The following is a 25,482-nucleotide window of genomic DNA, read 5'->3' on the forward strand; positions in this document are numbered from 1 at the left end:
GGGGCAGAAGTGAAGGCTCTGACCCCCTGCATGCCACTCCACACTGACACCCTGGTCCTCCTCACTTCTACAGGCCATGGATGCAGGACTTGGGGGTGAACTTTGAAAAGTCAGCATCTGCGACTTTCCTAAAGTACAAATATTTGGCCACTTTATTTCACTGAACCTTGATTCTGCTGTTGTTCAGTTGCTCAGTAGTGCCCAACTCTTTGCAAGACCACGAACTGCAGCACACCAGGATTCCCTGTCCTTCACCATCTCCCGGAGCTTGGTCAAACTCATGTCCATCCAGTCGGTGATGCCATCCAACCATCTCATCCTCTGTCATTCCCTTTTCCTCCTGCCTTCAATCTTTCCCAGCATCAGGGTCTTTTCTAATGAGCCGGTTCTTCGCATCAGGTGGCCAAAGTACTGGAGCTTCAGCTTCATCATCAGTCCTTCTAATGAATACTGAGGATTGATTTCCTTTAGGATGGACTGGTTTACCTTGATTCATCTCTCTGAAAAAAGAGGACTGACTGATAAAATGTGGGTGAGAAACTGCTTTGTATACGGTACCGTTACAGAGGTAATCGCGCGTGTCCCCATTCCACAGAGGAGAAACCAAGGGAAAGGCCCAACAACCCTAGGCCACAGCTCCACCCTCCCGCCTTTAAAATCGGGCGGGGCGGGGCCACGGCATCGATCACTCGGCGCTTTGCTAGGCATGCCTTGGTGGGCAATCGAGCTGCAAGTGATCGATACCCAGGCAAGCTTCTGACTACTCGGAGGGCCGGAGCGTTCGGTTTTCAAAGGACAAGTCGTCGCCGGCCTCCGGCGTGTCGATACCGTCCAAATCTGAGCCAGGCAGGTGAGCAACTCGAGAGGAGTGAACAGCTCTGGCTCCTTAGAAACGGAGGCCGGACTAAGGGGGAGGACTGCGCAGGCGTCGGATGTAGAGGGAAAGCGGGCAGGGACCGTCTCGCGCGTGCGCCTTGGAAAGCCCGGGGCAGCCCTTCAAAGCCCGAAACTCAGCGAGGCCTTGGGGAGGGGAAAACCAGGGCGGCGCATGCGCTCTGAGAACGCAGTTTAGCGGGTCGACTCTCCAAAGCCGCCGAGGAGAGGGCCTAGGTTCCGCGCATGCGTAGTGCTCCCCTTATGCCAGGTATTGCTTTTTGCGCTTGCGTGCGACCAGGCTGTTGTGCGCTTGCGCCGTTTTTGGTGTCTGATTGGTTCGTAGCTCACTTGCCCGGTAGCTCAGCAGGTAAAGAATCCGCCTACAATGCAGGAGAGACCCGGGTTCGATTCCTAGGTCGGGAAGATTCCCCTGGAGAAGGGATAGGCTACCCACTCCAGTATTCTTGGGCTTCCCTTGGTGGCTCAGCTGGTAAAGAATTCGCCAGCAATGGGGGAGACCTGGCTTCAGTCCCTGGGTTGGGAAGATCCGTTGGAGCGGAAGGGAAAGGTACCCCACTGCAGTATTCTGGCCTGGAGAATTCCATGGGGTCCATGGGGTCGCAAAGAGTCGGACACGACTGAGCAACTTTCACTGATGCGACTCGAAGGCCCCTGCGCTTCGCAGTGTTTGTACCGGCAGGTGCATGCCGCCCATCTCTGCCTGGCCAGTTACCTTTGTTGTCGGTCTGGAACTAGGAAGACTGAGCAGGCTTGAACCATCGGGCCCCGAATGCAGACCGAGGGAAATAAAAGTCCCGGGAGAGGTGCTGGGAAGGGAAAAGGTGTGAAATCTCCCGGTAGAGGTATGGTGGGGATACATAGAGCCCGTCCAGCCCACCCGTCCTGGAGGACCCGATGCGGCCTGTGCATGTGGCCGCCTGGAGGAAGCGGGTGGCTGACTCAACAGGGGTTAACTCTGAGCATAGGTGTCGCCCTCGGAATCCAGCAAAGATAAGTCGTGGTGCTTAGCAGGGTTAGAGCAAGTCAGGGCAGGTGTTGGGATCACACCAGCAGGCTCCACCCCAAGCCTTTCGGCACTTTACAGAACTGAGCAGCCTGTTCCCAGAAAGCTAGATTGAAGCTGATATATTCCGAGAAGCACTTCAGAGCCTTAAAGATAATTTAAGAGAATTCTGGGATGGCTGCAGTGGCTTCCAGAAGGCTTTATGTTAGAGCTGACAGGAACCCACTTGGGTTGTTGTCTAACAGCCAGCCAGACACCACTTTCCAATGATGTACTCCATCTGGATGTGAATTCATGAAGCTCAGGACCCGAGTTAGGCCATTGGTTGTGTACAGCCTGTACTTGGCTCCTTGGTGTTTTACGTGACCAGGAAGAAGCTGTTTTGAAGTTCACTTTAGAGTGGTCTGTACAGCCAAGACTAAAGTCACTGTGAGAAGCTAGCTCATATAGTCTTTTTCCGACAAGCCCCCCAGCACCACCCCCACCTTTTCAAGATTATTTCATATGCCAGCAAACAGACCTTTATGTAAGAAGTCAAGTCAGTCCACTGAGAAGAGCAGTTCTATGCAGCCAGTACCTGACCTTCCCATGAAAGCTGTCTTACATGGAGAGGCCAGTACAGACAGGTGGTGCTCTGGGAGGTCAGTTTACAAAGCTAGGACACAGGAACATTCTTTGGAAGGTTCGTTCATTTAATACAACCTTTTATAAAAGACAGTTCACCTCTACCCTCACCCCTTTCGAAAAACAGCCATCTGTAACCAACAAGACATCTTTTAAGGCCAATGCCAGTTAATCCCAGGGAGACTGACTTTAAGGTGAGTTTAGAAGGCCACTCGGGCTTTTTTGTTTGTTTGTTTGTTTTCACTCGGGCTTTTTTGTATGGCAGCATTCAGGAAACTGAGATCATGGCATCTGGTCACATCACTTCATGGGAAATAGATGGGGAAACAGTGGAAACAGTGACAGACTTCATTTTCTTGGGCTCCAAAATCACTGCCGATGGTGACTGCAGCCATGAAGTTAAAAGACGCTTGCTGCTTGGAAGAAAAGTTATGACCAACCTAGACAGCTTCTTAAAAAGCAGAGACATTACTTTGCCAACAAAGGTCCATCTAGTCAAAGCTATGGTGTTTTCAGTAGTCATGTATGGATGTGAGAGTTGGACTATAAAGAAAGATAAATGCTGAAGAATTGATGCTTTTGAAACGTGGTGTTGGAGAAGACTCTTGAGAGTCCCTTGGACAGCAAGGAGATTCAACCAGTCCATCCTAGAGGAAATCAGTCCTGAATATTCATTGGAAGGACTGATGCTGAAGCTGAAACTCCAATACTTTGGCTACCTGATGCAAAGAACTGACTCATTTGAAAAGACCCTGATGCTGGGAAAGATTGAAAGCAGGAGGAGAAGGGGATGACAGAGAATGAGCTGGTTGGATAGCATCACAGACTCAGTGGACATTAGTTTGGGAGTTGGTGATGGACAGGGAGGCCTGGCATGCTGCAGTCCATGGGATCGCAAAGAGTCAGACACGACTGAGAGACTGAACTGAACTGAACTGATGATTTGGGGGACTGTGGGTCTCAATTTGCCTGGAATAATGCCAGTTTATGACTTGTCCCTGAAAGCTACTTCCAGTATTCAGAACTTCTGGTATTTGACTTGTGTAAGGTGAAATTCCTACATGCAGAAATGACAGTCCCAAGCAGTAAAGAACAGAGAAAGTGATGAAAATAAACAATTTTGAAAGAGAAAAATAAATGTATATTTTACCAAGCTTAGGCTTATAAATAAAAGGCTTATATACATAGCATCCTGCTTCCCAGGTGAAGAAACCACCTACCCGTGCAGGAGACATGGGAGCCTTAGGTTTGACCCCTGGGTCGGAAAGATCCCCTGGAGTAGGAAATGGCAGCCCATTCCAGTATTCTTGCCTGGGACATTCCACGAACAGAGGAGCCTGGTAGACTATAGTCCATGAGGTCACAAGAGTTGAACATGACTGAGCAACTCAGCACTGCCTGGCATCCTGGTTTGTATGGTAAATTCTGTGGTTACCGACCTATAGCTAATTACCAGAGGCTGTTTGTTCAACAAGCGTGTCCCTTTTATGTGGAGCTCTTGGTCAGGTGTGGGGGGTGGGCAGATGGGCAGTGTAAAGGCCAGTCCACAGTCCCACTCTGAAAGATTGTTCATACAATTTACCCTGATTCCCTCCTCTGGAAGGCCCCCTTCATTTACTACAACCTTTTATTAAAAAGGAAATTCAGTAAGGAACTCTGGGACGCAAATCAGCAAAGCCAGGCCATGAGGCTATTCAGGCTGATACCTTTCTCCAGAAAATTGCTTGGTAACAGTTGTCAAGAAACCTTTCTGTCAGACCAATGGGGAATGCTGGAAGCCTGATCTGTAAAGCCTGGATGTGAGGCCTGAATGAGCTTCCCAGTGGTGCTACTGGTAAAGAGCCTGCCTGCCAGTGCAGGAGATGTGAGAGATGCCTGTATGATCGCTGGGTCGGGAAGATCCCCTGGAGGAGGGCATGGCAACCCACACCGTGGGTTGCCTGGAGAATCCCATGGACAGAGGAGCCTGGAGGGCTATGGTCCATGGGGTCGCAAAGAGTTGGACAGGCCTGAAGCTACTTGATGCACACATACGCACGCACACGGATGGTGGCCAGCATGGCACCTCACTGTGGCTGCCACGTGGTGCCCTCGTAAGGCTCTCTGGGAGGCTAGTGTTTAAGGTCAGTCATGAGACCTGCAGGGCCATTTCAGTGGCTCATACAGAGGCAACCTGTAAAACCATTTTGAAAACGAACTCGGCTCTCCTGAAGCCCCCACTCTGAAAGGCTGTGTCGTGCAGTGTCAGCACAAGATCCTGAAGGCCTGGTTGTAAGACATTTGCTGAGAAACTCTGGATTCAAAGTAAATTCCTCTGGCTGTTTCATGTGGCCAAGAGGAGGCTGTTTTTCACAACCGTCTTGAGGCCCTCCCTCTCAGAAGGGTGGTCCATATGGCCATCCACCTGAGGCTCTCCCGCGACCAGTTGGCAAAGCAGCCATTCAGCCACCTTTCATTTGTATTTATGAAAACCAAATGCAAGACCACCTTGGGAAGCCATTTTGCAAAGCAGCACATAAGGGCACCTTGAAGGCTGGTTTTGTCAGGCTTTTGTGAGCTCTGCGACATCACCTGGGGAGGCCGGTTTGCAAAGGTTAAAATTCTGCATCCCAGGGAACTAGTTTATAGGTCATTTGAAACCCTCTAGGAGGCTATTTAATAAGGCCACAAGAGACCAATTTACAGAGCTGGTACATAGGCCCAGTAGAAGCCGTTTTTCCATTAAGGCAAATAAGTGGTCTTCTGGGAGACCTTTTTATAGACCTTTGTGAGAAGCCAGAATATGAGGCCTCTGAGGTCTTTGCACACCCAAGATGAGATTTTTCAAATACCACTTAAGGAGCTCAGACCAGTGCTGTGTGACAACCTAGAGGGGTGGGATGGGGGTTCAAGAGGGAGGGGACGTATGTATACCTGTGGCTGATTGATGTTGCTGTATGGCAGTGAAAGGCGCTCAGTCCCGTCTGACTCTTTGCAACCCCATGGACTATAGAGTCCATGGTATTCTCCAGGCCAGAATACTGGAGTGGGTAGCCTATCCATTCTCCAGGGGATCTTCCCGAGCCAGGAATCGAACCAGGGTCTCCTGCATAGCTGGTGGATTCTTTACCAACTGAGCTATCAGGGAAGCCTCGCTGTATGGTAGAAACTAGCACAATATTGTCAAGCAATTATCCTTCAATCAAAAGCAAATAAAAATGTTTTAAATATGGAAAGCAGAAAAGAAAGAAGAAAATTAAAATTACTCATGTTTTGCCACTTGAAAAAAAATTGCTTTATAAGACTTACATGAGACACTCAGGGAGATGAGCCCTGAGGCCACCCAGTTGGTGGGTCCACGTGCTCTTCTGCATGTGGCTGGTGGATAAGACCACCCACGCTGGAAGGCTGCACTGTGAAACTTTTCTAAGGTTGCTATTAACGAGGCCAACGCAAGGTATTTAAGAATCTTCTAGGAGCTGGAGACAGGAATCATCCTGGCACGCTTGGGCAGACCACTCAGGCTGTCTGAGTCCTGTCATGCAGTAAGCCAGCTGGGAAGGATAACCACTGTGAACCAAGGCCTGAGCTGGGATCCAGAGCTCCAAAAGCTGACACAGTCCTTATGCCTGAACACAAAGCGTGTTCTGGGTACACACTGCCACTTGCTATAAAGTTTTGGACAAATTGCTTATTTTCTCAAATCTCACTTCACTTACCTGTAAAACCTCACATTGTAGAGTTGCGAGGGATATGTTAGATAATGTACACAAAGCAGGCAGCATTGGAGACTCCCTGGCGATCCAGAGGCTCGGACTCGGCGCTTTCACTGCAGGAGCGCGGTTCAGTCTTAGCTGGGGAGCTAAGATCTGCAAGCTGCGTGACAAGGCCCAAGAGACAGACAAAGCCTGGAGCATTGACGTGGCACAGAGGAAAAGGGCATGGAGGTTGACCAGAAGTTTTAAGTCCTGTCTCTGTGCCCTTGATTGACTGTGGTGTTTTGGTTGAGTCACTTCATTTTTTCTCCTGGACTTTAGTTTCCTCATCAGCGAAATAGGAGGGTGGGGTTTCAGGGGAAATGACCACATACATCCCTGTTCACTTCCCAATATTGTGAGGAGCAAAATTAGACGGGGATGCTAGGGAAACCATAATAGACTGCTCTTACTTTTAGACAGGACCAGGATGAGGTCCCTCAAACACAGTAACAAGTGGGAAGGGCTTGCCCTTCTCTTATGGGAAGTGATAGGATTTTCTCATCTGCAGAATGAGGATAATAATAATTCCTCAGAGTTTTCTTCAGAGTTAACCTAGGGAATTCCCTGGCGGCCCAGTGGTTAGGACCCTGTGCTTCCATCACAGGGGCCATGGGGTCAATCCCTGGCCTGGGAACCAAGATCCCACATGCGGCATGGTGCGGCCAAAAAGAAAAATGGAATTAACCCAGCTGTCTGGCTTCACCATGTGTTGGCTCGTGGTCTTGCGGCTCTGTTCCCTCACCTATAGGATCACAGATTGGGGGACTAGACTGAGGTTTGGGTTTTTTTTTTTTAATATTTATTTATGTTGGCTGTGCTAAGTTGTCCTTGCTGTGTGCGGGCTTTCCCTAGCTGCAGAGAGCAGGGGTTACCCTCTTGGGTTAATCCCAAGCAGTGCTTGGGATTCTCATTCAGGTGGCGTCTCTTGTTGTGGAGTATGGTTTCTAGAGCACAGGTTCATAGTTGTGATGTACAGGCTTAGTTGCCCCGAGGCATGGGGGATCTTCACGGACCAGGGATTGAACTGGTGTCCCCTGCACTGGCAGGTGGATTCTTAACCACTGGACCACCAGGGAAGTCCTGCCTGAGTTTGAAATTTCTGCTCCACCTCTTAAACTAGCTGAATTGCTTTGGGAAGTCGTTTAACTTCTCTGCTGTAGCTTCCTTATCTGTAAGATGGAGGTGATAATACTTCCCTCAGCATTTCTGTAAGAAGTGAGTGTATATAAAGTACTTGGAGCATTCCTGGCTTACAGTAAACACTTCATGTACGTTATCAGCTTTGTAAGGTCATCATTTGGGGGAGGGAATGAGGCAATTCATATCATACTCTTATGGATTCTACCTGCTGAATACAAATATTCCTGAGCTGGTGGTGAGTGAGCTGGAATGGGGCCCGGAAATAGGAATGGCTTGCCTGGCACACCTTCAGGGGCCGTATCTCTAGCATCCTGCACACAAGTTTGCTTCCCTGTCTACTGCTGACCTCTTCACACACATTAGGGCCGAAGGGAGCCATGTCTGTCTTCCTGTTCTCTCGGAGTTATAGATAGAGTCCCAACGTGTCCAGGAAATCTCATAGAAGTGCTTACTATCTTCTGTTGTTCTGTCACTAAATCATGTCTGACTCTTTGTGACCCCATGGACTGCAGCACACCAGGCCTCCCTGTCCCTCACTATCTCCCGGAGTTTGCCCCAAGTTCATGTCCATTGAGTTGGTGATGCTGTCCGACCATCTCATCCTCTCCCGCTGTCTTCTCCTTTTGCCTTATTATCTATGGCGTATTCCATGGACAGAGGAGCCTGTATGCATGGATAGTAGCCTGCCAGGCTCCTCTGTCCATGGAATTCGCCAGTCACGAATACTGGAGTGGGTTACCATTTCCTACTCCACTAAGCACCTGTGGTTGTTGGGAAAATTCAGTTCCTGGAGGGCTGTTGGATTCCAGGAGGGCCCTCAGTTCCTAGTTTGCTGTTGTTCTAAGCCACCCTGAGTTGTTTGTCATACGGGCCCCTACGGCAGGGCCACTTGCTCATCAGTGCATGCAAACCAAGAAGGCAGTAGAGAGAGTCTGCCAGCAAGATGAATGTTCCAGTCTTATGGAACCTGATTCCAGAAATGACATCTCATCTCTTAGGCCAAAAAGAATAGCTTCACATGGCTCAGATGGTAAAGAATCTGCCTGCAATGCAGGAGACTTGGATTCCATCCCTTGGTTAGAAAGATCCCTTGGAGAAGGGAACAGCTATCCACTCCAGTATTCTTGGAGAATTCTATGGACAGAGGAGCCTGGCAGGCCACAGTCCATGGTGTCACAAAGAGTCATACATAACCGAGAGACCAACACACTTAACACATACCAAACCTACACAGCTGTTGGTTGCAGGCATGTATTAATAGTTTTCTATTGTTGATGTAACTAATTATTGCAAACTTGTTGACTTAAAACAATAAGAATTTATTAGCTTACAGTTCTGTAGGCCAAAAGTGCAACATGGAATCAAAATCAAGGTCGCAGGAGGGCTTCATCCTCTTCTGAAGGCTCTAGGGGAGAATGTTTCCTTGCCTTTTCCACCATCTAGAGACTGCCCGCGCTCCCTGGCTTGGGACTCCCTCCATCTTCAGAGCAACACTGCATCTCTTTGACAGTTCGCAGTCACATTCCCCTCTGACCCTTGCTTTGGCCAGGAACGATCATGTCAAGGACTTCAGTGTTAGGTTGGGCCCAGCCAGATAACTCAGGGTAATCCCTTATTCTTAGTCACATATGCAAAGTCCCTTTTGCCATGTTAGGTAACATCCTCACAGGTTCTGGGGTTTAGGATGTGGACATCTTTGGGGGACATTATTCTGCCTACCACTCAAATTACAGGTCCTGCCCATACTCAAGAGAAGGGGGATTAGATGGGGGATTGATAGTAGCAAGCAAGGATCACTGGGCTCTCTTCCACCAGAGGGTGACTGGCTTTCTTCCCTCACAAGAAGTGAAGCATCTGATGGGGCTTTATCACAAGCAAGTCTTCATTTTTGCCTTCACCACCCACCAGTGGCTCCTGAGTGTGAAGGGTTCTTTCATTATGAACCTCAGAAACCAACTCTGGCTGACATAAGCAAGAGGAAATTTCTTGGCAGGCTTTCGGAGCCCATGGAATAGACAAAAAGCTGGAGAACTGGACTTGGAAAAGACAAGAGCTAAAATGGTTCTGCGTCCTAGGACTAGTAGGCCGTGAGTACGAGACCCTAGCAAGAACGGTCTGGTCCAGAAGCTGCCACTAGGAAGAATGAAATGGCAGCTGCCTCTGGTCTAGCTGATCTCCTTAAAGCTTACATCCAAAAGGGGCAACTCATTGACTAGCGTGGGTCACATACCCACCCCTTGGCAACATCCCACCACACTGAACTCAGGGGGGCATGAAGGAATCTCTCAAAAGGAAGTGGAGATGTGTTGTTAAGAAAGAGAAAAGATTTCAAGCCACCGATACTCAACAAATGCCCCCTGTGTTCTCTGCCTCTCTTTCCTCAGCACCAGAAGGAAGTTACTGATCAGTCAGTTCAGTTCAGTTCAGTTCAGTCGCTCAGTCGTGTCAGGGCAGGGTAACTGTTACAGCAAGCATCAACACTGCAGTGGCGAAACACACGTTTATTTTTTGCACACGAAGCATTCCAGCCTGGACATTCCTGGTTAGGGGGCTGTCTTGTGGCTCTGCCATCCCCTGGGGCCTCAGAGTCCTTCCCTTCCAGTCAGTGGGTAGGGGTAGTGTGGAGGTTCGTATAGGAAGTGTTTATGGACCAGGCCTGGACCCTTCCATGCCCCGTTCCATGCATTAGCTGGAACATGGTGTCATGCTCACATCTAACTGCAACTGAGACAGAGAAATGGGGTCTAACTGTGTGCCCAGGAAGAAGATGGAACGGACTGTGGTGAACTTTAAGCCAGAGTTTGTTTTTGTAAATCAGGTTTCATTGGGACACACCATACCCATTTGTGTACACGCTGTGTAAAGCTGCTTTCATGCTACCGTAACAGAGCAGCAGCAACAGTGACTGTATGGCCGGCAAAGCCTAAACTGTTTGAAATCTAGCCCTTCACAAGTAAAGTTTGTTGACCCAGCAGTCTCTGCAAAAGCATGACGGTCCCTATTTCTTAGTTTCAAATGTGATAGGGATATGACAGCTGTTAGTGTAACACCTACAACCTGTGTGCGTGCTCAGTCGCATCCAACTCTTTGCAACCCCATGGACTGTAGCCCACCAGGCTTTTCTGTCCTTGGGATTTCCCAGGCAAGAATAGTGGAGTGGGGTGCCCTTGCCTTCTCCAGGAGATCTCAGCCCAGGGATCGAACCAGCATCCTTTGTGTCTCCTGCATTGGCAGGCAGATTCTCTACCACCGAGCCACCTGGGAAGCCATCACCTACAACATAGTAGTGCAAATAGATAACCATAAGTGTGAGCAGTATACTAGTCACTTATTAGTAGTTTTTCCTGGAGACCGGCCTGCCATCTGTGTATAATGTCCAGGCTAAAATTACTAAAGGCATCAACTGTGATAAACCTTTTTGTATAGGATTTATGTATTTCCAGGTTTCTTCCTGAGACGGTTAAGGTAACATTCCTTCAGTAGTCTGAATTTAGTGCCCACTATGAGCTTGACTGCAAGAAACTCAAGGGCCATTCAAACCCAAAACACTGTCAGTGAATCTTGGCTGGCTTCACATAGGGGATCATTTAAGTTGGGCCTTAAAGGTGGGATAGGAGTTTGCCAGAGAGGAGGGGTGTTGGAGGCATTCCAGACAAGGACAGTTGTTCCCCTCTGAACAAACATGGGTCTAGTGACCACTGCGTGCCTAGTATTATGCCAGGCCCTGAAGATACAGTGGTGACCCCAAACAGACGGGGACCCTGCCCTCACAGGAAAAGACCAGTGCTGAAGAATCAGTGCAGATAAGATGTACATTACACGGGACAAGTAGGGAAGCCTTGAGAACCTGTAGGGGACCAGGTCTGTGTATGGTCTCTAGAGCTCTTTATCTAGGAAAATTCTTTATATATATTGGGTTGGCCAAAAAGTTCATTTGGGTTTTTGAAAAATCTCAGTGGTTGACATTCTGGCCACTGGATGTCATCACAGACCTAGCTTTGAAGAAAGCTTATTTTTTGAAAATATAGAACCACAGGTATATAGGCATAGAACATGTTTTGCTGTAACTTATTTTTCCCCGTGTGTGCATGCTAAGTCGCTTCAGTCGTGTCTGGCTCTTTGCAACCCTGCAACCCTGCCAGGTTCCTCTGTCCATGGGATTCTCCAGGGAAGAATACTGGAGTGAGTTGCCATGCCCTCCTCCAGGGGATCTTCCCAACCCAGGGATCAAACCCATGTCTCTGACATCTCCCGCATTGGCAGGTGGGTTCTTTACCACTAGCGCCACCTGGGAAACCCATCTATATATCTATATATCTATATAGATGGGCTTGTTTTATATACATAAATATTTTTATATATGTATATATTTGTTTGTTCATATATATGTTTTTTCCCTCTAGCACCCATTAGACTGAGCTGCCTGGCCCGATGGCAGGGCCCAGCGCGCTCTGGGAGGCCCTCCAGGCCCTCCTGCCCCACACCAAAGAGGAGCTGAAGCTAGAACTGGGAGAGAAGGTGGAGGGCAGCGTGGTGATGCTGCTGCAGGAAGCCGCCGAGCTCTTCCACGGGGGCCAGCGGCGCAAGTGTCTGCAGACCTGCGAGGTGCTCCTGGACTACTCCTGGGAGAAGCTCAACACGGGGCCCTGGCAGCACGTGGACAAGGACTGGCGGCGGGTGTACGCCTTTGGCTGCCTCCTGAAAGCCGTGTGTCTGTGCGAGCCGCCCGGGGACGCCGCCTCCGTGGCCGCCGCCCTGAAAGCCTGCGACATGGGCCTGCTGATGGGGGCGGCCATCCTCGGAGACCTCCTCCTCAAAGTCGCTGCTGTCCTCCAGAAGCACCTGCTGTCCGGAAAGAGGCCTGCCCCCGGCCCGAGCCAGGAGCTGCCCGGCACAAAGGCATGGGGGCCGGCTGGGGGGGTCGGGGTGGGGGGGGTTGGGGCAGCCAGTGGCCACGCCCAACAAAAATGCATCAGCCCTATTTTCCTAGAAGTCAGGGGTCAGCTCTCCCCTGGGGGGAAGCCCCCTGGTGTTCTGACCCCTGTTGAAAAATGGCATCTGCATCAATTTGGAAACAGAGCAACCTCTTTCCTCAACTTTTTTTTTTCAGCTTGTGCAAAAGCCATGCTCCTTGGGGAGAGTGGGAGGGTAGGAGCTTTGTGGCTCCTGAGAAAAAGGACTCAGGGGGTTGGTGTGGCCAAGCCCTATTTCCAACAGGAGCCTGTCTCGTTCAACTTCTTCCTGGCTCCTGGGTGGAAGTGTCACCGACTTTTCTGGCTGACTCTGTCTCTGTGGCCGAGTTTGAGATGCTACAACTTGTGTGACTGATTGGTCCTGCCCTTTAGATCCTTGCCTGTGTCCTCATGGGCTTCCCTGGTGACCCAGTGGTAAAGAATCTGCCTGCAATGTGGGAGACCTGGGCTAGATCCCTGGGCTGGGAAGATCCCCTGGAGAAGGGAATGGCACCCCACTCCAGTATTCTTGCCTGGAGAATTTCATGGACAGAGGAGTCTAGCAGGCTTTAGTCGTGGAGCTGCAAAGAGTCGGACACAATTGAGTGATTAACAGTTGTGTCCTCGCTGGTGTTTACCCCACAGATCCTGGGGGTGGTGGCCAGTCGCTCAGTCGTGTCCAAACTGTTTGCAACTCCATGGACTGCAGCACGCCAGGCTTCCCTGTCCTTCACCATCTCCCAGAGTTTGCTCAAACTCATGTCCATTGAGTCGGTTGATGCCATCAAACCATCTCATCCTCTGTCACTCTCCTCTCCTCCTGCCTTCAGTCTTTCCTAGCATCAGGGTCTTTTCCAATGAGTCAGCTCTTCCCATCAAGTGGACAGAGTATTGGAGCTTCAGCTTCAGCATCAGTCCTTCCAATGATATTCAGGGTTGATATCCTTTAGGATGGACTGGTTTGATCTCCTTGTAGTCCAGGGGAACTCTTAGGAGTCTTCTCCAGCTCCACAGTAATACTGATAAAGGTTAACTGTTACTATTGTTACTAAGTACATCTCCACTCTCCTAGCATTGATGCAAATTCCTGGTGAAATGCCTCAAATTCTGACCTTTCTGTGGTTGTTGCCATCTTGCTTTTCTGAACAGAAAGCGAGGAATGACCACATGCCGATTCCAGATGTGATGACAGAAAGAACAGTGCCCCGGCTTCATTGTCCATCCCTCCAGTATTTCAAGAAGCATTTTTTGGTTCCAGGGAGGCCTGTGATTTTGGAAGGCGTGGCCAACCACTGGCCGTGCATGAAGAAGTGGAGGTGGGTGTCTGCTGAGGGCTGTAGGGTTCCTCTTCCTAAATTAGCATCCCCAAAGATGCCCAAATTTCTCTTCCCATGGTCCCCCAAGAGAATACAGCCTCATAGATGCTTAACTGCCAATTAAGTGAGACGGACTGCTGAGGGGTTAAACCTACATTGAAGGCACCGTCCTCTGAAGCAGTGCCAGAGGTTATAAGGTCCTTACCAGCTGCAGTCTGTTTGCCCTAAGCAGTTTTTCATGAGTGCATCATGGCAGTCCAGTGTTAAGTGTATTTATGCCATTTTGCAGGATCTCAGGAATTCTGTGAACTTTCTCAGGGGTCCCCGAGGCTTGAAAGTAGAAATAAGAACCCAAGACAGCCCCACCCCCTCTCCACGGGCTCCTGGGTTTGCTGTCTCCTCATGGCTGCTTTGAGTCCCTCCCCAGGTTCATGGTGGAGGCATCAGATCAGGCAGCTGGATGGTGGCCTGGAAACGAGGAGGCGTGTCTCAGCCAGGTGACAGAGCCAGCCTGAGTCTTGGCGGTGGCTTTGTGGGAGTAATCGTTTTCCCTGACATGGGATGGGCACTGTCGTCACCTGCATTTTACAGATGAGGAACAAGGGCTCAGAGAGGTGAAGAAACTTGCCATGGGTCCCCTGGTGGGTGACAGGCAGGTTTGGACATGGCACCCGGCCACCAGAGCTGAGGACTCACCAGGCACCTCACCACCCTGTACTGTCCGCCACTGGCCCAAATAAGGTCTCTCTGCTTGTGACAAGGCATGCGAGAGAGAAGTTAGGAGGCTAGGCCAGCTGGAAAACAGAGCTGCCCAACAAGAACCAGATTCATCGGTTTTATCTGCAAACAGCTGCCCAGTGCCAGGCGGGCAAGTGACCTCACCTCTTTGCACCTGCATCTCCTCTGCAGTGAAGTGGGGTCTCCCTCCACCTTGTGAGCTTTTGTGCCAATGAAAGGAGCCCAGTGTGAAGCACGATTAGCAGGGCGCCCAGCAGGTCTTAGCATAACGATGGCAATGCTGACCCCGTCTTCCGAATAGTCTAGAGTACATCCAGGAAGTCGCTGGCTGCCGCACTGTCCCCGTAGAGGTCGGGTCCAGGTACACGGACGAGGAGTGGTCCCAGACGCTCATGACGGTCAACGAGTTCATCAGCAAGTACATCAGGAATGAGGTGTGTCATTCGACTCCGGCCCCCTAATACTCCAGAGGGAGGGAACACATTACATGTGTGGGCAGAATGACTTCCATATGTCACCAGGGGAGGTTTTGGAGGAGTCAAGAAACCATACTTGAAGGGCCTGTGGTCAGTAGGCTGGCCAGTGCAAGGAAGGCAGGATGTATGGGTCCCCATTTCAGGTCCTTTTGTTTTTTGGAGGGTTTTAATTATTTATTTTTGGGTTGCAATTCAGTGCTTTTTGGTATATTTACAAGATGGTGCAACCATCACCGATTTGTAATTCCAGAACATTCTCATCACCCTAAAAAACCGCACACTCATGAGTAGTCACTTCCTGTATCTCCTCCCCACCTATCCCCGGGCAGCCATGAATCTGCTTTCTGTTTCTGTGGATTTGCCACTTCTGGATATTTCACATAGTTGGAATCACACAATATGTGACCTTCTGTGTCTGGCTTCCTTCATTTAGCATAATGTTTTCAAGGATCATCTCTGTCACAGCACGTACCTGTTTATGGCCGAATAGTATCCCTTTGACGGATAGCCCACGTCTTGTTTATCCATTCCTCAGTGGATTGCCATTTGGGTTGTGTCCACTTTTCAGCTAGTATGAGAAATGCTATGAACATTTTTGTGTGGACGTGTGATTCCACTTTTAGGTCTATATGCAGAGAGGGATTGCTGGAGCAGGTGGCCACGCTGTGTGTAACCTTTTGAGGAACTGCCAGATTGTCTTCCATTTTGTCATTTCTTAACAGGGAGGACCTTGGTGTCTTCCTCTTCCTGATACCTGTTGGCCGCTCTGGCCACTGTTGGGGTCAGGGGCGCCCAGCGTTGTATCTAACCTGCCCGCATCTGACCCTTGCAGAAGCCCTCAGGCATACTCAGAGAATCCCTCAGCATCCAGGAGCCCGGTCTGAAAAGCACTGATCTTTTCTTTCTTCTGCTTGGCAGAATTTTTCACAAAATGATCATCTCCTGTGTGGTCAGAGATGTGGGAAAGTGGGCGCTCCCATTAACGGCTGGCGAGGACATAAATGATGTAGTGTTGGGAAAACAACCTGGCAGAAGCTGTTAAGATCTAAAATGTGTGTAATGCGTGTGCTCCTTGACCACACTGTTCTAGTTTTGGAGGCATATAAACAGAAGGACCAGAGCATTCGGCTGTTTGGGTTTCCCAGGTGGCGCTAGTGGTAAAGAACCGCCTGTCAATGCAGGAGACATAAAGGACGTGGGTTGGGAAGATCCCCTGGAGAAGGGCATGGCATCCCACTCCAGTATTCTTGCCTCAAGAATCCCATGGACAGAGGAGCCTGGCAGGCTACAGCCCATGGGGTCGCAAAGAGTCGGACATGACTGAGCGACTCAGCAGGCACACTCGCGTGCTTACTGACACACCATGGTAGAACCACGTGAATGTCTACCAGCTGGGGGACGGTTGAATGGATAATGATGCATTATCTCTAAAACATGCATCCATCAAAAGAATGAGTCACATATGCATGTATCGACTGGAAGAGATAGTCACGACGTATCATTAAATTGAAAAGCAGACTTCAAAGTAATGCATATTGTATGATTCCATTTTTATTTAAAAAAAAATCCTTATGTGTGCGCAGCCCCTTCACATTTCATGGAAAGTGAGCCCCGGGGCTCCGGGTGACTTACTCAGGCCCACCTCTTTAGCACAGGCAGTACCAGACCCTGAGTGCCCCCATCAGCCCATTCCTGCTGGCTGGCAAGGGATGACATTGGCCCTGGGCTCAAGAGGAGGGGGTCCAAGGGGGATGAAGAGGAGGGCCCTTGGGTGGTTGCCATGGGCAGGATGCTGAGAGCCAGCTGAACTGGCAGCTCCAGGGACCTCTCTGTCACAACTAACAGGGCTTCCTGTGTCCCTTCTGGTTTTTCTCCCGTGGAGCAGCCGAAGGACATCGGGTACCTTGCTCAGCACCAGCTCTTTGACCAGGTGAGTCAGACCACGCCCCTCCATCCTTCCCCCTCTCACCTTCTCCCACCTCCCTCTGGGGCACTAGCCCCAGGGGGCAGGAAAGGGGTAGTAACCTCAGTTGCCTCCTCCTGGTTCTGCCTCCTGCTCTGAGTAGGGAGGCACACTCACCTGATGCCCTTCTCACCAGCAGGCAGCAGGGGGCAGGCCAGGCCCCGGGACTGGGTTGAGGGAAGAGGAGGCCACCTCCGGGTGGCCCCCAGGGGATGGAATGGGAAACCCAAATGTGGTAAGAACTCCCAGAACTGGTTCTGGGAGCCAGGTGAGGGTGGCAGGCTCCAACCTGACCCAGAACAAGTGAGTTCATGCTGATCTTGACCCCTAGCCCCAGTTGGGACTCTGCCAGCCTCTGGGAGCTGCAGGTCCAAAGTTACAGCGGGGAGGCGGCGATGGGGCCAGGAGAGCTATGGTCTCCTGCCTAGGCCTCCCCATGTGAGGACTCATGGGTCCTTTCCCCATCCTCTCTTGCTAAATGAGGAAAAGGGGGATTTGAGTTGATCAGGCCTCTGCTGTGTGATCTCAAGAGACTGGCCTGTCCCATCCCCTGGCCTCAGTCGTACCAGGGCTCAGCACTCAGCTTGGCTCCCTGTCCTGGAGCAGCTGGTTGCCATTTGACTAGAATACGAGGAAGCACATTGGGGAGAAGGCAAAAACATGATTGTTTTTAAGATGGACAAAGGCTTTGAAGCCGTTTTTGTCTTAGGCCCCCAGAGGTGTGTTTTCTCCTCTGTTGTTCCAACTACCATGGGGACAGTCTGAGCAACCAGAGCCCTGGGGCCGCCATGCAGCACAGAAGGGATGTCTGGCTGGCTTCTGCACGGCTTCTGGGGCCTTCTCCACCAAGCTCAAGGTCTCCCACCCAAAACCTTTTGCCCCAAAACCTCTTACTGACTTTCCTCCCAGTGACCCCATGTTTCATAATATTTTGTGCTAGGCCTGCCTTCAAGTCTCAGCCCCACCTGGGACAGTTTCTCCTCTTACGGTCTCTGAATCCTTGGCCCGTGCCCCCAGTTACATCATCTGGCCAACCAATCACCTCTCAGGAATCCTGATGATGTCATCAGGAACCAGTCAGCTTCCCAGCATCCCACAGGGCCAGGGTCTGGTGTAATCCCAGCCAGAAACTGTGTGGTGTGACGATGAGCCTGGCGGGGGAGAAGCAGGTGCTTCTCAGAGGCCTTGGGGATCCTGCATGTAGCTTGAGGACCCCCCTCACCCACAGGACAAGGCACCTCAGGTCATGAACTTCTGTGTCAACCCAAAGCAGTGGACACAGCAGCCTTTTTACGAGCAAAACAGCCCCAGCTCCCGGCAGGGAGAGCATTCCAGCCTTCCCTAGCGGTGTGTGCGCTAAAGGAATGGCCAGTCGCCTGCAGACGTCCCTTCAGACCTGGAGAGCTCGCTCTGAAGATCCCTGATTAAACTAGCAGAGTGGGTCCCCTTTGCAGCATCTGGGGGACCAAACTTGATTCTGTGTTTAATTTCCCAGAGTCCCGGAGCACCAATATGGCAGGCAGTCTTGTCAGTTGGGGTTCGGCAGGGCTACGTTAGATTGGCCTTGTTTGGAAAGAACCAGAGTCTCAGAGGAAACCACTCACACTGGCTGAAACCACTTCCTGACCAGACCTGTAGAGGCAGCTCCGGCCCCTCCCTCTCGGCGATGGATTCCGCGCCAGCCCTGGCCGTGGAGCCCCAGCTGCATGCTGTCTGGTCGGAAAGTAGGGTGGGTGTGGGGGATAGGAAGACATGAGAGGGCTGCACGAGGGTACTTGCTGTTTTAAAGTACAGACAGTCCCCAAATGATGATGATTCCACTTTATGGTCGTACCAAAGCGATAGGCATTCAGTAGAAACTGTAGTTTGGATTTTGAACCGTGCTCTTTTCCTGGACTTAGTGGTATGTTTACCATACTATGTGATGCTGGGCTGAGTCTCCCGGTCCCTCAATGCAGTCCATCACACAGTCACACCAGTAAGCACTGGATACACTTGAGCCACTCTGGACCTGGATAACATTCTGGTTTTCACTTTCAGTACGGGATCCAATAAATTGGGTGATATCTGTCAACACTCCATTATAAAATAGACTTTGTGTTTGATGCTTTTGCCCAGCTGTAGGCTAACGAAAGTGTTCTGAGCACGTTTAAGCCAGGCTAGGCTCAGCTATGATGTTCTGTTTTCAGCTTCTGATATTTTCAAACTACCATGGGCTTATTGGGATGCAACCCCACCATAAGCTGAGGGAGAATCATCTCATTAGAGATGTTCACTGATGATGCTGGGGCAGGTGAGCCCACCTACCTCCTCGTGCAACCTTGTCTGCCTGCCCCCCACCTGCCCCGGAGTCCCAACTTCACTCCTCCTGGAGGACACCCCCACCCCAGGACACCTCCACACAAAGGCACAGCACAGGCTCACTTCCAACTGGGTCAAGGTCTGCACAGCTTTAAGACTTCCACATATGATCGCTTGATGCCACCAGCAGCCTGGCATGGGGCTGCCCACATTACCACATCCTCAGCACCACTGGGTGTTATCACTTTTTCAGTCTTTGCTAATTTGATTAGTAGGAAATGATGACAGTTTTTAATTTGGATTTCTTTGCTGATGGGACTGAAAGCCTTTTTATGTATGATCTGATTTTTGTCCTTTGCTTATTTGTGTAACTTATACATATTGGGATCCTTATTATTTTATATGAATGCTCTACATTAACCTTCATTTACCACAGTTCAGATATTTTCCATTTTATTGGAATACACTTATTTTATATTAATATACTTATTTTCATTTACCTTAAATGTACTGATTGTGATTGCTTTACCATCAGTAAATTTTGGAAAAACCTTCCTCTCCAGAGATTTGATAAATAAATACTTAGTCTCATCTTTTTTCTTTGACTTTCTAAAATGTTGTGATAGATTTAGAAAATGGTAAGCTGGTTTATTTTTAAGACAAAGTAGGGTTGTCAGGTTTTTTAAAAAAGGAAATAAAGATAAAATGCATGTGACATGGAAAGAAATCTGAAAATTATAACCCTTCCCTAGTAATTATATATTTACTTTTTAAAATTGATTTAAAATTCCTATGCAGTAAAATGTGGCTAGCGTCATATTACACAAGAAGACAGTATTGGCCTTCTGCTTAAGAGTCAGTTGACATCTAGGCTGCTGAGTTGCACAGGCCTGGCCTTAACCCGCCTCATATGCTCTGTCAGATCCCCGAGCTGAAGCAGGACATCAGCATCCCCGATTACTGCTGCCTGGGCGACGGGGAGGAAGAGGAGATCACCATCAATGCCTGGTTCGGCCCACAAGGCACCGTCTCCCCACTCCACCAGGATCCCCAGCAGAACTTCCTAGCCCAGGTTGGAGCCGCTCAGAACCTTGGCCTTCCCCTTCCTTCTGGCCCAGCCACACATTATCCATGTTTAAACACCAAGGAGATGAACCACAGACAGGGGCATGGACCAAAGTGAAACCAGAGACTCAGTACCGGGCCTCAGGGAGGGGAGGGGCTGCTTCCAGACTCCTGTATCGTCTGGGATCCCATTGGATGCCTCACACAGGCAGAACAGGGCCGGGTGCCATCTCAGCATGGGGCAAGTGCCCCAATGGCTGCCGCCCCCCTGCCATCCATCAGAGCCAGGTCAAATACAAGGAAGCTGCTCAGCCAGTGGGTGGTTTTCCTGGGACACAGACAGGGGAGCCTGCGTGTGTTATAAGGGGAGGGGCGTGGCAGGGAGCGGGGACATCTGTTATAAAACCTTCCGTCATAGGCAGAGAGGTTTGACAAGCCAGAGTGTCCTTCCAGTCCAGGGCCCATTCCCCGCCCGGGATGCGACAGAGAGGCTGGAAGCCCGACCACCTGGCGTGAACACAGCTGTCCCCTCTCAGCTTTGTGAACGTGGGCAGCTCAGCCTCTCTGTGCCTGCATTGTCGGGGGGGATGATAAACCACCTTGGAGGGTCATGGCGAGGATTAGCTAACACACACAAAGCACTTCAACAGCAGTGGCCACAGCCAAGTGCCTTCTGATGGTTCGGGACAGCAGCAAATGCACTCGACCTAACGCGTCTGCTGGGAGTGGGGCAGGCTGGGCAGGGAGGGCGTGCGTGGGGACAGCGGGCACCTGCTCATGGAAGGGTCTCTTCCCTGCAGGTGATGGGCAGGAAGTACATCCGGTTGTACTCCCCGCAGGAGTCGGAGGCACTGTACCCCCACGACACACACCTTCTTCACAACACGAGCCAGGTGGGCCTGGGGGCCCCGGTGGGACCCCCACCCTGTCTCTTGAGACCAGACAGGTGACTCCCTTCACTTTCTCAGGTTGACGTGGAGAATCCCGACCTGGAGAAGTTCCCCAGGTTTGCTGAGGCCCCCTTCTTGTCCTGCGTCCTGTCCCCGGGCGAGGTCCTCTTCATCCCAGCGAAGCACTGGCATTACGTGAGGGCCCTGGACCTGAGCTTCTCCGTCAGCTTCTGGTGGTCATAGCTGAGAGCAGGGGGCCGGGCACACAGAACGTGCTCATGGTCACACACATCCTTCACACTGTGCCCGGCCCAGGGACCAACTGCCTGAGGACACCTTCGTCAGAGACACGTAGGCCCAGGGGTGGCCCGGCTGCTGTGGGTGGCGGAGGCAGACAGGCAGGCCCCCAGGAGGACAGTCCAGGTCCTCAACCCACATGGAAGCTCCTGGGCTCCGAGCTGGGCTGCCTGGATTCAGGCCAGGGGCCCATCGCTGAACTCCTGTGTGGTTTGGGGCAGGCAACTCTGCTGTGCACGTCTCCGTCTGGAACACAGGGCAGCGCTGGTCCTCGCCACAGAGGGCTCCAAGGATGGGCACGGGCGGAGCTGTGCTGCAGACCTCAGCTGCTGTCACCAGGCCGCATCATTAGTCTGGTTGTTAACACCATTCCGTGTTGACTGGTCCGTCAGGACAGCCGCAGCCTGCGGGCTCTAGAGCACAGTGGCCGTGGCCCGGTCACGGGGCGGGGGGACCCTCAGTGTCTTGGTCAGCTCAGGCCTCTGCTGGGTGGTGAGGAGTCTGGGGTGGTTTCTGTCTTTGTTACCCAAGTGTAACCTGCCTTCAGAGAAGTGCTCACCCCCGCTCGCTTGGTGGATTTTCCACTCTGCACGCCCCCGACCAGTTTCCAGTCAAAAAAGAGAACATCTGGTAGGCCCCCCTCCTGCGCCTTGCTGTCTCCATTACCCAGGGGTCACTACTCTCCAAAGAGGGTTTTAGGTCAGGAGAGACCCAGGCTTCAGACTTCACATAAACACATTTGTTTCATTTGTATAAAACATGGTTGGTTTTCTTCTGAGTTTGGACCAGGTGAGGATGCTGGGGACGGGGGTGTCACAGACCTACAGAAGAGCTGCAGAGGAAGCTTGGGGCCAGGCCTCCACCCACCAGGCCTCCTCCCTCCCTGCCACGCACGCCTGCTGGTCTGGCCTTGGTTTGTGTCTCTCCTCTCTTGCAGGTGGGTAGCTTTCTCCCCTGGGGAAGATGGCCCCAGCAGGTCAACTCCAGATCCCTGCACCTTGACCCACAGCTCAGAAACCCCAGGGAGGGTTCTGACCAGTGGGCCTGGGACCTGGGCCCACCCAGGGGCGACGCCAGGATGCCAGGGTGGCCGCTCTGATTGGTGAGGCCCGTCTCGCAAGCCTGCCCCTGAACCCCCCTCCAGTTACTGGGAGACGCAGGGATAGAAAGCATTGATGGGCAGCCAAAACTAGCTCCTAATGTCCTCTGTAATCAGGCCAAGGAATTTGAACCTCACCATGTGGGTCTTGGGGCTTCAGAGTTTTGAGCAGAGAGACCTTAAGAATAGGTCCTAGAGGAAGCTGCCTCTTGGCCAGGAAGAAGAGGGGCTGATGGTCAAAGCTGTAGGGAGGTCGAGGGGCTGATTCTGAGTAAGCTGGCGCCAGGGCCCTGTCCTGACAGACGGGGAAACGAGAGCCATTTAGAAAGGAACCGGGGGCTCTGAGCAGGTGCTCATGAGGTCGTTTATCCCCTACCTGGCAATGTCAATAGTTATCTACCTGATTTTTCATATGAAGAATTTATAGTAAATAACACCACTGAAGGTAGTGAGGCGTAAAACATGAGAGCCACCGTGTCCACAGGCTCACCATCAGTGAGGAGCCTGGCCACCAGGCCGCAGACGAGCTGTTGCTCCAGAGCTGCCCATGGAGCCCTCACCCCTCCCCGGCTCCAGCTCCCACGGCGGCCCAGGCCTGCTCTGAGCCGCGGATGACGGACAAGGAGCGGGTCATCTGGGCTCTGGTTCTGAAGTTAGGGACTAGGGGAATGTTCTTTAGAACATACCGCAGCCTGGCCGCCTGAGCAGATGTCCCTGGTCAGATGGGGCTGTCACAGTAGACATCTGAGTAGAAGCCTGACGGACCTGGAATCCGGAACTGACAGACTTGAGGAAGGTGCTCCCCACAGCAGGGGCAGGGGCCCTGAGGCAGGAACACCTTAGTGAGGAAGGGGCCCACGCAGTGCTGGAGAGGGCATGTGGGGTCAGCAGGGCCTGGATGGTCCCAGGACAGGAGGGACAAGGTCTGCTGGAGCTGCCCTGTGAGAACAGAAGGGGGAGGCTCGAGAGCGGATGAGCAGTGAGTGTCCCTGGTCCAGTGACCCCTGGGGTGACACGGTCAGGGTACCAGTGGGAGTGCTGGGCAGTGGAGGACAGGCTGTGCTGGGGGACAGGTGGAGGGGTCACAGGGGCCCTGAGGGCCTGCCAACTGGGGGTTGGGGTACCCAGGAAGTTCACACTGGTGGCCACACAGGGGAGAGGGCAGCAGGGCAGCGCCCAGCAGCAGGTGCTCAGAGCCTCCTCTGCACCGGCTGGGTGCGACCCTGCCTCCTCGACCGCCCAGCCTCCTGCTCAGACAGGCAGCAGGCCGCAGGATGCTGCTCTGCTCCAGGCCCCCAGCCTCCTGCCCCCTTGCCTGGAACAGCACTGTGGAGAACCCCCTCTCCCCAGGGGTGCAGCCTTGAGGAGTACAGCAGCTGGGGATACCTGCATCTTGACGGCACAGCAGAGGATGGACGGAATAGTGGGAGCTGCTGTTTGGTGCCCACTGTGGCTAGGGAAGGGGTCTTACCAGCCAGAACCCCCAAGTCCAAGACTGTCTTTTCTGGAGCAGCTCTCCTGACTTGCTGTGCTTTCAGCGACCTTCCTCAGAGCCTTGTGAGAAATCCCTTTTCTGGGTAAGCTGATGGGGGTGGTTTCTGTGGCGTGCCTGGCACACACCCCCACCCCCACTAGTCAGGGCTCCTACAGGGCTTCACGAAGGCTTGCATTTGCCCTCAGAAGGCTGGGCCAGGGTCCAGCCTGGCTCACATGGGCTCCAGCTGAACACCTTTCACCGCCTGGGAAGCAGGCCTCAGGGCGCAGGCTGGACCTGGGTCACACTCCACACCCGTCGACAGAGGTGAATCGGGCACAATGTCCCTCCCTGCACGGGTGGAAGACACCCCACTCTTTCAGCGCCCACTGCTCGTTCCCTCTCTGCCCGTAACATCATATTCAATTTGCTGAAACGACTTCTTCCTCACTCAGCCATGTGGCTCAGGAGGGGCTCCTTCCTGTGGCTGAGGGGAGACCCAGGTCACCAGTGCCCCCTGGACTCTCCCACCTCACTTCCACAAGTATGCAGACTGGATGCTTGCTGAGATGAGGCAGCCACTAAATGAGACCTGCCCTCTTCCTCCGGACGGTGGGGACTGGGTGTGCGGGTCCTGGAAGTATGGTGGCCATTTTGCTACCATGAAGAAAGAGGCTGATTTGCTGAGACCGTGTTTTAGCCCCAGCACGAGGCCAACATATAACAACAGGGTGGGACAGCGATGCAGACGCGTGGGCACCCTGGGCCCACTGCATCAAACCTCTTGAAGGGCCCCCTAGCCTTCTGTGCTGAGGCCAATCTGAGTTGGGTTTTGTATCATGACTGAAGGGGTCCTGATTGATACTGGGCTGGAAGGGAGGGGAGTCAGGGAATTAAAGTAGTGTGGCAAGTGATGGTCGAGAATGTACGGGGAGGTGGGGGACTGGGCATGGAGGTGGTGACCACCTCGCCAAGATCTAAAGGGTGAATAGGTGGTGTTGGCAAGGGCAGGACATGTGGGGAGAGAGCAGGCAGGCGGAGGGACCATGTGTGCAGGCTGCAGGGTGAGGAGCAGGAAAGTTCATCCAGGAACAGAGAAATGCCACACCCTGGAAAGTGGGAGGGGGGACAGTGAAACGCACAGGGCCCCTGCATGGCGTCAGCCTCAGGGCAACGGGGGCCATGGGAGGGTGACCCTGAGGGAGAATCTGGAAGCAGTGCGGAGGGGAGGGGAGCTGGGCCAGCCTGGGTGGTGGCCGTGGGGCTGAGGGCCATCTGGCAGGTGGGCTGCACAGGATTTGGTGGTAGGCGTGATGCAGGAGGCCCAGGGGAAGGTGGCACCCAGGCCAACTTCCTGGGTCAGGCCTGGGGCAGCTGCAGGCGAGGCAGAGCACCCAGACTTGACACACAGCCACAGCCCCTCCCGCAGCCTCGTGCCGTGCAGGCCGGTGCACCTCGGGCCAGGGAGAGTGCGGGGCATGGGGCGGGCCCAAGGCTAAGGCTCCCACAC

At 52.2% G+C, this 25,482-nt stretch overlaps 1 protein-coding gene across 3 annotated transcripts; it reads left to right on the forward strand.

The window, feature by feature from the left end:
• The first annotated feature begins 683 nt into the window (after nt 1–683).
• On the forward strand, nt 684–22,157 carry KDM8 (lysine demethylase 8). 3 transcript variants are annotated; one of them, XM_069570771.1, is made up of 8 exons: nt 684–850; nt 11,805–12,300; nt 13,503–13,669; nt 14,709–14,841; nt 16,769–16,813; nt 20,070–20,219; nt 21,013–21,105; nt 21,181–22,157. In XM_069570771.1, exons 2-8 carry the CDS (start codon nt 11,833–11,835, stop codon nt 21,343–21,345), a joined length of 1,221 nt encoding a protein of 406 aa, XP_069426872.1. In that variant the 5' UTR covers nt 684–850; nt 11,805–11,832; the 3' UTR covers nt 21,346–22,157. The 3 variants fall into 3 exon arrangements, with proteins under 3 accessions (XP_069426872.1, XP_069426874.1, XP_069426873.1); XM_069570772.1 differs by having other exon boundaries at nt 717–846; XM_069570773.1 differs by lacking the exons at nt 20,070–20,219; nt 21,013–21,105; nt 21,181–22,157 and adding an exon at nt 18,342–19,738 and having other exon boundaries at nt 714–850.
• The last annotated feature ends 3,325 nt before the right edge of the window (nt 22,158–25,482 follow it).

The sequence above is a fragment of the Ovis canadensis genome, chromosome 24, assembly GCF_042477335.2.
Source record: "Ovis canadensis isolate MfBH-ARS-UI-01 breed Bighorn chromosome 24, ARS-UI_OviCan_v2, whole genome shotgun sequence".
Taxonomy (NCBI): Eukaryota; Metazoa; Chordata; class Mammalia; order Artiodactyla; family Bovidae; genus Ovis; species Ovis canadensis.

What these genes read in the sequence shown, in the direction of transcription:
- KDM8 (XM_069570771.1), top strand. Translation starts at nt 11,833, where the DNA reads ATGGCAGGGCCCAGCGCGCTCTGGGAGGCCCTCCAGGCCCTCCTGCCC. An exon ending in GCAAGTACATCAGGAATGAG is followed by an intron (nt 14,842 to 16,768) that starts GTGTGTCATTCG and finishes CCCGTGGAGCAG; the next exon opens with CCGAAGGACATCGGGTACCT. An exon ending in AGCACCAGCTCTTTGACCAG is followed by an intron (nt 16,814 to 20,069) that starts GTGAGTCAGACC and finishes ATGCTCTGTCAG; the next exon opens with ATCCCCGAGCTGAAGCAGGA.